The sequence below is a fragment of the Sus scrofa genome, chromosome 14 (genome assembly GCF_000003025.6).
Source record: "Sus scrofa isolate TJ Tabasco breed Duroc chromosome 14, Sscrofa11.1, whole genome shotgun sequence".
In the NCBI taxonomy this organism is placed as follows: Eukaryota; Metazoa; Chordata; class Mammalia; order Artiodactyla; family Suidae; genus Sus; species Sus scrofa.
Window position 1 is genome coordinate 76,005,569 of NC_010456.5, and position 15,220 is coordinate 76,020,788.

General features: G+C 36.4%; 1 protein-coding gene across 3 annotated transcripts in view; it reads left to right on the forward strand.

The window, feature by feature from the left end:
• The window catches only part of FAM149B1 (family with sequence similarity 149 member B1), a 73,166-nt gene that overhangs the window by 12,912 nt on the left and 45,034 nt on the right, over positions 1 to 15,220 (forward strand). For 2 of the 3 annotated variants that reach the window (XM_013983338.2, XM_021074321.1), the window contains exons 4-5: positions 12,828 to 12,970; positions 13,868 to 13,984. In XM_013983338.2, the coding sequence (XP_013838792.2) occupies positions 12,828 to 12,970; positions 13,868 to 13,984 (260 nt within the window). The remainder of the gene's footprint in view (positions 1 to 12,827; positions 12,971 to 13,867; positions 13,985 to 15,220) is intronic. The other variant, XM_021074322.1, reaches the window with a different exon arrangement.

A 15,220-nucleotide genomic window follows, 5' to 3' on the forward strand; every position in this document is an offset into this window, starting at 1 on the left:
AAGGGACAAGCTGTGAAACTAGTAGCTTCACTACTGGAGAGGGCTCTGTAGATTTGGAAAGAAACTTTGATGAACTCTCTATCCAACAGCATTGTCAATAACAGTAGCAAACTCAGTGGCATATGAACAGGAAAAACAGTGGTTCAGATAGTCTGACATTTCAGTATTAGCTGGCACACACACAAAAAAATGGATTGGCAGACTATCCAGAAATTTATCAAGGAGATGGAACTAAATCAGGAAATCCTAATAAACTCTCCACATATTCATGCAGGAGAGACCAGAGGAGGCCCATGCTATCTACGCACACATCCCTGACTATGAGTCAGAAAGCAAATGCAGTGGAGATATGAGAGGGCACAAAAATTAAGAGCTAAGGCAGCCATAAAAACTCAGACAAAATATACCTTAAGACAGAGAATACTACTAGAAACAAAAAGACATGTCAATAATGATTTTATTTATTTATTTATTTATTTATTATCTTTTGTCTTTTTAGGGCCGAACCTGCTGCATATGGAGGTTCCTGGGCTAGGGGTCGAATCAGAGCTGTAGCTGCCGGTCTATGCCACAGCCACAGCTACGAGGGATCTGAGCCATATCTTCGATCTACACCACAGCTCACGGCAACGCCAGATCCTTTACCCACTGACTGAGGCCAGGAATCCAATCCGCAGCATCCTCATGGATTCTAGTCAGGTTCATTAACCACTGAGCCATGATGGAAGTCCTCAATAGTGATTTTAAAAGGCTAATTCTTTAGGAAAATAAAGCAATTATAAATGTGTACACATCTAACAGCCAAGCCTTTAAGTACATGAAGCAAAATTTGACAGAACTGAAAGGAGAAATAGGAAACACAACACTTGTAGCTGGAGACTTCAATACCCTACTCTCAGTACTTCATAGAATACCTAGTCAGAAAGTCAGCAAGGATATTAAAGACCTGAATAATGCTTTCAACCAACTTGATCTAATTGGTTCTACCCAATGACAGCAGAATATATACTCTTCAAGAATATATAAAACAAGTCTCATAAATCTAAAAGGATTGAAATTATAAACACACTACAAACATGCTGGAATTATTAGAAATCAACAATGGATATAAACTTGGGATATCCCCAAGCATTTGGAAACTACACAGTGCCCTTCTAAATAACTGATGGGTTAAAGAACAAATCTACAAGGGAAGTTAGAAAATATTTTTAATTGAATGAAAAGGTGCCGGGGCCAGCTCAGCAGGATGGGTCTGAAGAACGGGTGCTGTGGAACTTAAGGAAAAATGGTTAACATAAAACAAGACACAGAGACATTTATCTTAAGTAAAGGTGGGAGCCGGGGGACTCAAGGTCTCAGGGACCAAGAGCCCTGCCTCCAGAATCCACACTGCTTTTATTGTGCTCTTTAGATGAGATCAAGTGAGGAGTGGCTATGGGTGGATGTTACAGGGTTTGTTTACTATTATATAAGTTCTTTTACTATTTAAAATGCCACTTAGGTGGTAAAGGGTTAAGCTCTTACTCTGACCTCTAGGCACATAACAGTACTTAAACTTAAGTCACTTATGCCTTTAGGTCTTTGCTCTTAAACTTAAGTCATTTACCAGCACTGTGACTGTTTTTCAAAGCAGGAAGATGGGATAAAGTAAGACAAGAAGATGGGATAAAGTAAAGAAGGACAAGATGGAGTTTTCAAGGAAACATGTCTTGCAACAAAAAGGGAAAAGCAGGATATCAAAAATTTTAGGAGGTAGCTAAAGTGGCGCTTAGAGGAAAACTTACAGCTTTAAATACCTATAGAAAAAAACCTCAAGCTTTTAGGCACAGGACAGATTGGTGGTGACAGAGGTGGGGTAAGGGTGGGCAAAGGGTGTCAAAAGGTCCAAACTCCCAGTTATAAAATAAGTAAGTCATGGGGATGTGATGTACAACATAGAGACTATAGTTAATGATACTGTAGTACATATTTGAAAGGTACTAAGAGTGAAGATCTTACAAGTTCTCATCATGAGAAAAAAAATTCTGGAACTATCATGGTGATGGAGGTTAACTAGATTTACAATGTGCTATACATGCAAATATTGAATCATTATATTATACACCTGAAACCAACATATGTTAGTTATACTAAAACAGAAGAAAAGTGCCTATAGAAAAAAGGAGCATCTTAAATCAATAACATAAGCTTCTACCTTAAGAAACTAAAAAAGAAGAGCATATTAAATCCAAAGCAAGCAGAAGGAAGGAAATAATTCATATTAGAGTAAAAATTAATGAAACAAAAAACAAAAACAACAGAAAAACTCAAAAAAGTCAAAAGTTGGTTCTTGGAAAACTGGCAACAAAATTGATGTTTTTAGCCAATTTGACAAAGAAAAAAGAAGACACAAATTAACAAGATTAGAAATGAAAGTGAGGACATAACTACTGATCTTACAGAAAGTAAAAGGACTAAGGAAATAGAATAACCAACATCATACCAAGAAATTAGATAATTTAGATAAAATTTCTAGAAAAACACAAAATTGACTCAAAAAGAAATTTAAAATTCCTATAGATACATACTAATTAAAGAAATTAAATTAGTAATTAGGAGTTTCTGTGGTGCAGTGGTTCTGTGGTGTGGCCTATGTCACAGCTATGGCTTGGATTTGATCCCTGGTCTGGAAACTTCCATACGCCGAGGGTGCGGCCAAAAAAGAAAAAAAAAATACTAATTAAAAATCTTGCTACAAAGGAAAGCCCAGGCATAGATGGCTTCACTGGTAAATTCTACCAAATTTTCAAAGAGTAAATAGTAACTATCTTTCATAGTCCTTATCAGAAAACAGAGGAAGGAAAACTTCCCAACTAATTCAGTGAGGCTAATATTACCTTGAAACCAAACCACACTAAGACATCACAAGAAAGGAATTCTGTATGTAAAAAACTCTAAGGAATTCACAAAATGAACAAACAAAACTGATTAGAACTAATGAGCTTAACAAGACCACAAGATATAAGGTCAATATGAAAAAATCAATTGTGTTTCTACATATGCTTAAATATTTAAAGAAGAAATAATACCAATCTTTCAGAAAAGAGGGAATGGTTCCTAACTCATTCTATGAAGTCAGTATAACTCTGATACCAAAGTCAGACAAAGACATCACATAAAGAGAAAGCTACAAATTAACATTCCTCTTGAAATTATTAGCAAACCAAACCAAGCAACATGAAGGGATTATTTACCCTGACCAAGTGGAATTTATCTAAGGAATATACAGCTGGTTTAACATTAGAAAATTAATTTAACATTATCATAATAATGAGAAAAAAGACACAATTTTCTCAATAGGCACAGAAAAAGCATATGACAAAATCCAATACCCATTCACGATTAAAAAAAAACCTCTCAAAAGACTAGAAAATAAAAGGGAACTTCATTAACTTGATAAAAGCCAGCTAAAATTCAGTGTAGGTAATGGGAAAAGACTGAATATTTTCCTCTTAAGATCAGGTACAAGGTAAAGATGTCCAGTCTTGCAACTTTTTTTTCTGTATTGTTTTGGAAGTTTTAGTCAATGCAACAGGACAAAGTCAGGAAATGAAAAGCAACTACGTTCGAAAGGAATACATAAAACTATCTTCATCTGCAGATGACATGATGCAAAAAATCCTAAAAAATTCACACTTCCTCCATCTCACCCCCCCATCTATCTAGAACTAAGAAATGAGTTAAAGGAAGGTCACAGTATATCAAGTCAGTTTACAAAAATCAATTGTAAATATGGTATATTTATATAATGCAATATTATATATGCAATTTATATAATGCAATATATATAATTTATATAACACAATTTATAAAAATCATTTATAAATATGGTATATTTCTATAATGAAATATAGTATATTTATATAATGCCATAAAAAGGAAATACTAATACATGCTATACTGTGGAAGAACCTTGAAAACATGCTAAGTGAAATAAGCCTGACAAAAAGGGCATATATGATTTCATATATATAAAATTACCAGAGAAGCAAATCTATAGAGATAATGTAAATTAGTAGTGGTGAGGAGCTCAGCAGGGAGAGGAATGGAGAGTGGTTGCTACTGGAGGAAGAGTTTCTTTTGGAAGTGATGAAAATGTTCTGGAATTAAATGGTGGTGATGGTTGCACAACTGTGCATATACTACAGACCACTGTGAATATACTAAACCCACTACATTTTATACTTGTCTTTTTAGGGCCACATCCATGGCATGTGGAAGTTCCCAGGCAAGAGGTCCAATCAGAGCTGCAGCTGCTGGCCTATGCCACAGCCACAGCAACACCAGAGCCACGTCTGCAACCTACGCTACAGCTCATGGCAATGCTGGATCCTTAACCCACTGAACAGGGCCAGGGATTGAATCCAAGTCCTCACGGATACTAGTCACGTTTGTTACTGCTGAGCCACAGTGGGAACTCCAAATTTTACACTTTAAAAGGATGAATTTCATGGTATGGGAATTGTATCTAAATTTCTAAAATCTGTTGTGTTTCTGTACCTTAGTAATGAATAATCTGAAAATGAAAATTAAAAATTCATTTCACAAAGAACAAAAAAATTGTTAGGGATAAATTTAACGAAAGAACAAGACATTTGCTGAAAAATTTAAAACGTTGCTGAGAGAAATGAAATATAAACCAATAAGAGACATTCCATGTTCATGGATTGGACGACTAAATATTAAGACAGCATTTATCCCCAAATTGATCTATATATTCAGTGTATTCTCTGTCAGAATCTCAGCAGATTTTTTGTAGACACTGATAAGCTAATTCTGATTGACATGGAATTGCAAAAGACCCAGATCAGTTCAAAAGAATTTTGAGATAGAAGACAGAGGCCTTATTCTGTCACATTTCAAACTTAATATAATGGTAATCAAACAGTGTGGTACTGACATAAGGATAGGCCTATAGACCACTGGAACAGAATAGAGAATCTAGAAATAAACTCTTACATTTATGGTCAGTTTTTTGGTGAAGAATTACCAAGGCAATTTAACTGGGAAAGGATATTTTTTCCAATAAATGTTGCTGGGACAACTGGATATCCATATGCAGAAAGATGAATTTAGACCCTACCTTACACCATACAGGAAATTTACTCAAATTAATTATAAACTTAAATGTAAGAGCAAAAACTGTCAATCTTTTAGAGGAAAATGTATGAGAAAACCCACATAACCCTGGGTTAGGCAATGAATTCATAGATACGACACACCAAAAGCATAAGCCTAAAAAAACTGATAAATTTGACTCCATCAAAATCAAAATCTTTTAAGTTGGTCAGCTTGGTAAAAGAATGAAATTAGAACACTCTAATATACATAAAAAAACTCAAAATGGATTAAAGCTCTAAATGTAAGGCTGGATACTTTATAGTAACTCAGAAGAAAACACAGGCAGAACATTCTTTTTTTTTTTTTTTTTTTGCATTTTCTAGGGCTGCACCCACAGCACATGGAAGTTCCCAGGCTAGGGGTCCAATTGGAGCTGTAGCCTCCGGCCTATACCACAGCCACAGCAACACAGGATCCGAGCTGTATCTGCGACCTATACCACAGCTCACGGCAATGCCAGATCCTTAATCCACTGAGCGAGGCCAGGGATCAAACCTACAACCTCATGGTTCCTAGTCAGATTCGTTAACTACTGAGCCACGACGGGGACCCCAGGCAGAATATTCTTTGACATAAATTACAGCAGTATCTTTTTTGATCTATCTCCTGGAGTAATGAAAAGAAAAACAAAACAAAACAAAAATAAATGGGGCCTAATTAAAAAAAGCTTTTGCACAGTGAAGGAAACCATAGACAAAACAAAAAGACAGCACACAATAGTAGAAAAATCTTTGCAAACAAACTGACTAACAAGAGATTAATCTCCAAAATAAACAAACACCTCATACAGTTTTATATGAAAAAACCAAACAACCCAATTAAAAAATGGTCAGAAGATCTATTAGAAGACAGATGGCTAAAAAGCACATGAAAAGATGCTCAACATCACTAATTATTAGAGAAATGCAAATCAAAACTACATTGAGGCATCACTTCACACCAGTCAGAATGCCTATCATCAAGAAGTCTACAAATAATAAATGCTGGAGAGGGTGTGGAGAAAAGGGAACCCTCCTACACTGTTGGTGGAGATGTAAGCTAGTGCAACCGCTATGGAGAACAGTATGGTGGTTCCTAAATGCCCATCAACAGAACTGGATAAAGAAGATGTGAGGAGCTCCCATCATGACATAGCAGGTTAAGGATCCAACATTGTATCTGTGGCAGCACAGGTTTGATCCCTGGCCCACTGCAGTGGGTTAAGGATCTGGCATCACCACAGCTGCAGCTTGGTTTGATTCCTGGCCCAGGAATTTCCATATGCCATGGATGTAGTTGGAAAAAAAAAAAAAAAAAGAAAACTATGGTGCATATATTCAATGAAGTACTACTCAGACATAAAAAAGAACAAAATAATGCCATTAGCAGCAACATGGATGGACCTAAAAATTATACTAAGTGAAGTAAGTCAAAGACAAATATCATATGAAATCACTAATATGTGGAATCTAATAAAATGATGCAAAAGAACATACAAAAACAGAAAATAGGCTCAGATTTCAAAACCAAACATGGTTACCAAAGGGGAAACATGGGAAGGGGGAAAAATTAGGAGGTTGGGATTGACATATACACACTACTATATATAAAACAGATAGGTAATGAGGACCTACTGTATAGCACAGGGAAATGTACTCAATACTCTATAATAACCTATACAGCAAAAGAATCTAAATCTACTTTGCTGTACACCTGAAACTAATGCAACTTTGTAAGTTAATACTCCTATACACTTTTTTCAAAAATTAAAATCTTTTGTGTTTCCAATATACTATGAAGAAAGTGAAAGGTCACACGACAGACGGGGAGACAATATTTGCAATACATATATCTGACAAAGGACTTGTATCCAAAACTTAAAACTCCGTATTAAGGAGATAAATAAAGTCAGTTGAAAAAAAATGGGCATAAGGCTTGGACAACTCTAAAAGAAAACATATGAATGGCCAAGCAGCATACAGAAAGATGCTCAGTATTATCACAGGGAAATGCAAATTTAAAACCAAATGATACACCACTTTACATTCACTATAATCGCTAAAACTGAAAAAGACTGACAATACCTAGTATTAGGATGCGGAGCGGATTTAGTGCTGATGTATTTCTTATGGAAGTGCTAAGTTGTATATTTATTCTACAATATAGTTTAGTAGTTTATTTTTTTAAATTTTTATTTATTTATTTATTTTGTCTTTTCTAGGGCCGCTCCCACGGCATATGGAGGTTCCCAGGCTAGGGGTCCAATCGGAGCTGTAGCCACCAGCCTACGCCAGAGCCACAGCAAGGCGGGATCCGAGCCGCTTCTGCAACCTACACCACAGCTCACAGCAACGCTGGATCGTTAACCCACTGAGCAAGGGCAGGGACCGAACCCGCAACCTCATGGTTCCTAGTCGGATTTGTTAACCACTGCGCCACGACGGGAACTCCTAGTAGTTTATTTTAACATTAAACACACACTCATTATAAGACTCAGTAATTCTACTGCTAGGTATTCATCTGAGAGAAATAAAGATATATGTCCAGAAAAAGATTTATGCATGAATGTTCACAGTAGATTTATTCATAATAACAAATAATCCAAATGTCCCTCAACAGGAGAATGAATAAACAAATGTGTCGTACTCTTACAATGCAATAGAATGTAATGAAGAGTAACACATGCAACAACATAAGTGAACCTCAAAAACATTCTGCTGAGTGAAGGAAGCTAAACATAGAAAAATACATCCTTCATGATCATTATTTATATGAAGTTCTAGAATAGGCAAAGCTAATTTATACTGATAGAAATCAGAGCAATGGTTTCATGACACTGGGAATAGGAAACTTCAACTACTGCAAGGAAATATTCCAGGGTCACAGAAATGTATATCTGGAAGGGAATGGTGGTTACGTGGATGAATATATTTGTCAGATCTTATTGTGCTGTATATACTTGAAATGTTATTGTATGTAGATTATTCCTCAATAAGGTTTATTAAATTTTTAAAATACTCAGAGAATTAAGGGCTAAGATAGCACCTATTAGCATTATTGCAGGTTTTAAAACAAAGCAGGTAGAGATTTAAGAAAATATAGGTATGAAAACCTAGTTTAAACCTTAGGCATGAATAGCATTTGAAATATCTCAATAGATAACTGGATATTAACTACTACATGTAAACTGGATCCAGTGAAATAGAATACTGGTGAGCTGAATGACAGAACTAAGAAAATGACCTAGAACCAGAGAGCTGGCTTCATTGAGAATTTGAAGAGTACATACGAGATACTGAAGATGGATTAAGATGCTGTAACATCTAACAGATGTCTAACAGAAATTTTGGAAAGAGAGAGTATAAAAAAGGCAATATTCGAAGAAATAATAAATCATTAATAAATTAATAAATATTCATTAACTTTTATAAGAATTAAAGAAATACAGGTGTTCCCTTCATGGCTCAGTGGTTAACAAACCCAACTAGGATCCATGAGGATGTGGGTTCGATCCCTGGCCTCACTCAGTGGTTTAAGGATCCAGTGTTGCTGTGAGCTGTGGTGTAGGTCGCAGCTGCAGCTCCAATTTGCCCCTGGCCTGGGAACCTTCATATGCATTGGGTGTGCCCCCCCTCCAAAAAAAGAATGAAAGACAAAAGTCTTCATACTGAAAAAGCATATCAAGAGAGGGACAAATTAAAAAAAAAAAAAACTCCCAAATATATTCCAAAGAAACTGCACAAAATCAGATTAAAAAATTGTTAAAAGCTATTAGAAGAGATGGACCACATATAATAGAATAAAAATCAGATTTACAGCTGATTGCTCACAATTACCAATAAATGTCAGCCCAGTCCAGTGGCTTAAGGATCCATGTTGCCCCAGCTGTGGTGTAGGTCACAGCTGCAGCTCAGATGCAGTCTCTGGCCTGGGAACTTCCATGTGCCATGGGTGTAGCCAAAAAAGGAAAAAAAAATGCCAGATGATAATGATATTATATCTTTAAACTGCTAAGGAAAAAGTGAATGATATATTCCTATCTTAATGATTACATGTGATACACTATCATTTAATAGTAAAGGCAAGACAAAGACATTTAAAACATTTATGCTACAAGAATTTCCCATTCAATATACTCATTGAAAGAACTATTAAAGGACAGATTGGACAAGAAGGAAAAAAAAGCCAGAAGGAAGGAATGGGATATAAAAAGCAAAAGTAATTGGCAAAGCATATTGGTAAATCTAAGTAGTTACTAAAACAAATAACCATAGCTTTATGTATTCAAAACAACACTAATACTAAAATTCAAAATAAATAGCTCATGTAAGATGCTTAGAAGGAAGTTAAAGCATAATCAATTTCCTTATAAAATTTTTTTGGTTTTACATAATTGGATTTTCATTTATTGTTAAAGTGGGGAAAGATGTCCAAGCCCCCATATCCCTATCTATTCCTGTCAATAATTCTATAAACTGAAGGGGGTAAGATTTAGACTGGAAAGTGACTTCAAATTTTTTAAACTGCAACTCACACTAATGCATGTAGTTGATATTGTGATCCAGTGTGGGTACTCAATATAGAAGACAAAAAAAATTACACAAAGTAATAACCATTATGAGTGATCACTATGATATTTTAAATTCCATTCTGCCTTATTATATTTCTTTTTTTTTTTTTTTTGTCTTTTGTTGTTGTTGTTATTGTTGTTGTTGTTGTTGCTATTTCTTGGGCCGCTCCCGCGGCATATGGAGGTTCCCAGGCTAGGGGTCGAATCGGAACTGTAGCCACCGGCCTACGCCAGAGCCACAGCAACGCGGGATCCGAGCCGCGTCTGCAACCTACACCACGGCTCACGGCAACGCCGGATCGTTAACCCACTGAGCAAGGAAGGGCAGGGACCGAACCCGCAACCTCATGGTTCCTAGTCGGATTCGTTAACCACTGCGCCACGACGGGAACTCCCTGCCTTATTATATTTCACCTTTTTAGTATTATTTAATAATATTTTAAGATTTATTTCACTGTCCATATGGTCCTAAACCTCAAAAAACACTAGTAAAAATGTGTTTCCTGAGAAGTCCTAAGTGCTTGCCTCTCCTGCTTTAAAAATGCATGATACAGGAGTTTCCATCGTGGTTCAGCAGAAACGAATCTGACTAGGATCTATGAGGATGAGGGTTTGATCCCTGGCCTCACTCTGAGGGTTAAAGATCTGGCATGCCATGAGCTGTGGTGTAGGTCACAAATGCAGCTCGGATCCCGAGTTGCTATGGCTGTGATGTAGGCTGGTGGCTACAGCTCTGATTTGACCCCTAGCCTGGGAACCTCCATATGCCATGGGTGTGGCCCTGAGAAGACACACACACATATAATGCTAAGTCAAAAAATTAGATAAAAATAAAAAGAGTAAAAGATATGACAGAGACTGGTTAATTAGTATAAAGGCCTTTGAGATCTATTCATGTAAAGATTGAGTTTATTTGATGAATGTTCACATTATTACTAGCAGCATCCTATAATCCAGAATGGAAGGCTTGGATTCATCTTTATAACCACCTCTTGCACTGAATCAGTCATCAAGTTCTGGTATTGTATCCTCACAGTGTATCTCATATCTTTTTTCTTTTAAAAATTGAGATATAATTGACATAAAACATTGTATTACTTTGAGGTGTACAAAATAGTTGGATTTATATATATATTGCAAAATGATCTAAGTTCTTTGTTTCAGTGGAGGACAGAAATCCTGAAAAACTTCAAACTTTGTTAGGAAAATAAGGGTATGTGGATGCCAGCATTTTATTATTTATTTTTTATTTTTTATTTTTTGCCTTTTCTAGGGCCACTCCGCGGCACATGGAGGTTCCCAGGCTAGGGGTCCAATCAGAGCTGTAGCTGCCGGTCTACATCAGAGCCACAGCAATGTGGGATCCGAGCTGTGTCTGCAACTTACACCACAGCTCACAGCACACCAGATCCTTAACCCGCTGAGCAAGGCCAGGGATTGAACCCACAACCTCATGGCTCATAGTCGGATTCGTTAACCACTGAGACATGACGGGAACTCCCAGAATTTTAAGTATTACTAAAAGAATATAAAAATAATGAATAACTTTCAAATTTATAGGGAAAATAGGGAAAATCACTCTAACAGAAGGAAAAGACAGAGTTCCTGTTGTGGCTCAGTGGTTAACAAATCCGACTAGGAAGGATGAGGTTGTGGGTTCAATCCCTGGCCTCACTCAGTGGGTTAAGGATCTGTTGTTGCCTCGAGCTGTTGTGCAGCCTCGAGCTGTTGTGTAGGTTGCAAACGTGGCTCAGATCCTTTGTTGCTGTGGCTCTGGCGTAGGTTGGCAGCTACAGCTCCGATTCAACCCCTAGCCTGGGAACCTCCATATGCCACAGGTGTGGCCCTAGAAAAGTCAAAAAAAAAAAAAAAGAAGGAAAAGAATGAATTTAAAAACACAAGAAAAAGAAAAAGAGAGTTAAATAGAAAACACAAAATAAATGGTAGGACTAAGTCCAAATATTGTACATTACAATAATTATGAATGGATAAAACTTAGCTACAAATAAAAGACAGAGACTCTGAAACTGGATTTTGAAAATCCAGCTACATGCTGTTTAAAGAAACATCAAAAATGGAATGACACTCAAATGTTCAAAATTAAGGGGTGAAAAATTTAACAGTCAAATGTCAGCAAAGAAAGTTGACATGAATAGAATATAAATTGATAAATGTTTAAAAGTAAAAATAACAAGTTTCAGGAGTTCCCATTGTGACTCAGGAGAAACGAATCTGATTAGTATCCATAAGGACGCAGGTTCGATCCCTGGCCTCACTCAGTGGATTAAGGATCTGGTGTTGCTGTGTCTGTGGTGTAGGCCAGCAGCTACAGCTCCAGTTTGACCCCTAGCCTGGGAACTTCTATGTGCCGTGGGTGTGGCCCTTTTAAAAAGACACAAAAAAATTTCACTGATACTAGGAAAGTTCAACGTCATCTCCCAGGCTTGAAAACAATAAGTGAGAATTTTTTAAAACTGTATTGTGTTGAGTCTTTAAAGTTAACCTCTCTATCTACCTTTTTTATTAGATAGAAGCTTTCATTGTTACAGATAAAATACATATTTCTCATCTTATACTTTTAAAAGAAGGTGTAACTTTTCTTCCACCAGAATGTCAAAGGGCACATAAAAACAGATGAAGTAGAGAGTAAGCAGAATATCAGATAACATGATCAGATTCATATTTTATAGTCATCTCTTTGGCTGCTGCTAACAGATGGATTATAGGGCATAGATTTAGCCTAAATGGTCAAGTGAAAAATACAGACTACAAAGTAATTTCTACCTTAAACTATAAAAAAATACTGGAGCAAGCAACTATAAAAACAATCACTATCTTTGAGTGGTAGAATTATTGGCAATTTTTATTTTTTCTTTATACTTAACTGGATTTTTATGATGAAGAAAATTTTACTTTAAAAACAGATATTTCTACAAATATTCTTTAAATAGGGAGGCTATTTGAATATTTTAAGATCTGAAAACTCACTAGCAACTTTTCTTTCACACAAATGGATTAAATATTGAAAACGGAACAAAATCTGATTGCTTTCAATCTTAGTGATTTTTAACAGAGATTGAAGCTCACCTAAATATTTTGGGGTGATAATTTCTTCTAGGAACTTGATCAAAATGCCACTGAAAAAGTACAGGCAATGTTCACAGCCATTGATGAACTCTTGTATGAGCAGAAGTTGAGTGTACATACTAAGAGTCTACAAGAAGAGTGCCAACAGTGGACATGTAGCTTTCCTCACCTCAGGTATTGGAGCCCTTGTATATTCATAGCTAATACTAAAACTTGATAAGTAGATTTCCAAAAAAGCTTGTATTCTGAAATCTTTATAAGGACATAGTTTTGTATAAATAAGGCTATGCAGTGGAAAGCCTCAGTTGATAGAAAACTCATGTTGATGCAAGTTTCTCAGTTTTCATAACTACCAATATGTTGTCTAATTGAGTAATACAATTTCTATACCAGCAGCTGTGATCCATGTACTGTGGCTGTCCGGAGCCTTTCTTTTGAACAAGAGGGTTAGAAAATGTATTTGATTACACTCTTGTCTACAAGTAAATTCTTATATATGTATACTTGAGAGCAGACATAAGCTATTAGGAAGCTTCCTTTAGAAACCACAATAGCACATGTGCTACACAAGCTTAAAATTTATAATGCTTTGTATTTTTTTTGTTCTGATTATCCCATGGCGTGCAGTGGCTTGATGTGGGATCTCAGCTCCCAGAAAGCACCAAGTCCTAACCACTAGACCACCAGGAAACTTCCCAAGCTTCATGTTCTTAAGAAATTAATTCAGTTTTCACTAATTTGGCCTGCCTTTCACCCATTTTGGCAGTTTTAGTGAAGACTGTTACAGAGAATGGAGGGAAAATTATAAGTGTTTGCCTGGTTTCCTTGTATTTTTTGGAAGTTGGGGGGAACTGTGGCTTTATCTTTTCTGTTTCCATTCTACAGAAGAGAGATATACCTTTAAAAAGGCTCTGGATTCACATTTCCTCAAGAATCATTCTTAATCAGTAATGAACTAAGTATATACTGGACTTCTCTGTAGAGCCATCAAATTTGCTCTAAAAACACCTACATCTTGTATTATGCCAGGTGAAGGTGCTTAATTATCTCTTTGTGTTCTTCATTTTGAAGGATTCTGGGTAGGCAGATAATCACTCCAAGTGAAGGTTATAGGCTGTATCCTAGATCCCCTTCTGCTGTTTCAGCTTCACATGAGGCAACGCTATCTCAAGAAAGAGATTCTACAATGTAAGTATTCTAATATCTAAATATCTATATAGTCTAATATGCAAGTATTATATTCTACCAGTTATACTAAGGGTACTTCTTCCTACTTTTTGGAATTTAGTAAAGCACAGCAAATTCTGTAAGATTGTAGTCTTTATGCATGTTAGAATTTTGTTACTTAATTTTTTTGTCAAAAAGTACGACATTCTTGAGGACTGAAGGGTTATTCTGATCTATATATATTTATATCTATGTCTATCTATAAATACAGATACTTCCCTCTTGGAATAAATGTGTAGATAGACTGGTTTAAACAGAAATCTAAGAAACAGACTAAAATTTTTTAGGGAGTTCCCGTCGTGGCGCAGTGGCTAACGAATCTGACTAGGAACCATGAGGTTGCGGGTTCGATCCCTGCCCTCGCTCAGTGGGTTAAGGATCCGGCGTTGCCATGAGCTGTGGTGTAGGTTGCAGACACGGCTCGGATCCTGTGTTGCTGTGGCTCTGGCATAGGCCGGTGGCTACAGCTCCGATTGGACCCCTAGCCTGGGAACCTCCATACCGTGGGAGAGGCACTAGAAAAGGCAAAAAGACAATAAATAAATAAATAAATAAATAAAAATAAAATTTTTTGAAAAAAATTTTGAAAAAGTGATTTTTCTGAAACATGATACTAATTAAAACTTAATTTCTTTATGGAAGTTAAACTGCTGTTAGTTTATTAGCTTAAAGTCGGTAATTAGCACATTAGCTAAAGTGGCTAATTCTTTGAACATCTCAAACTCTTTAAACAGTAGCAAAATAAACACAAATAGGATTATTTTAAAAACCTATGTAGCAGGTTACAAACCCGACATAGTGTCTGTGAGGATAAGGGTTCGATCCCTGGCCTTGCTCAGTGGGTTAAGGATTCAGCGTTGCAACAAGCCCATGTCATTCATAGATGCAGCTCAGATCTGGTGTTGCTGTGACTGCCATATAGGCCAGCAGCTGCAGCTCTGATTCAGCCCCTCATCCTGGGAACCTCTGTATGCCACAAGTGCAGCCATAAAAAACAAACAAACGAAAAACAACCAACCCTATGCTGACCCGTAATTCTGTGCTACAATGGCATGGATTTAATTCATTTTTAAATTATTCCTTTGCTTTTTCCCCTAAGATTGTAGTTTTACTTATTTGATACCTTCTAAGAGTTGTACTAATACTACTGATGCCTTTTTGGGCTTGTAGTAATTTCATCAGACCGCAAAGTAAAAC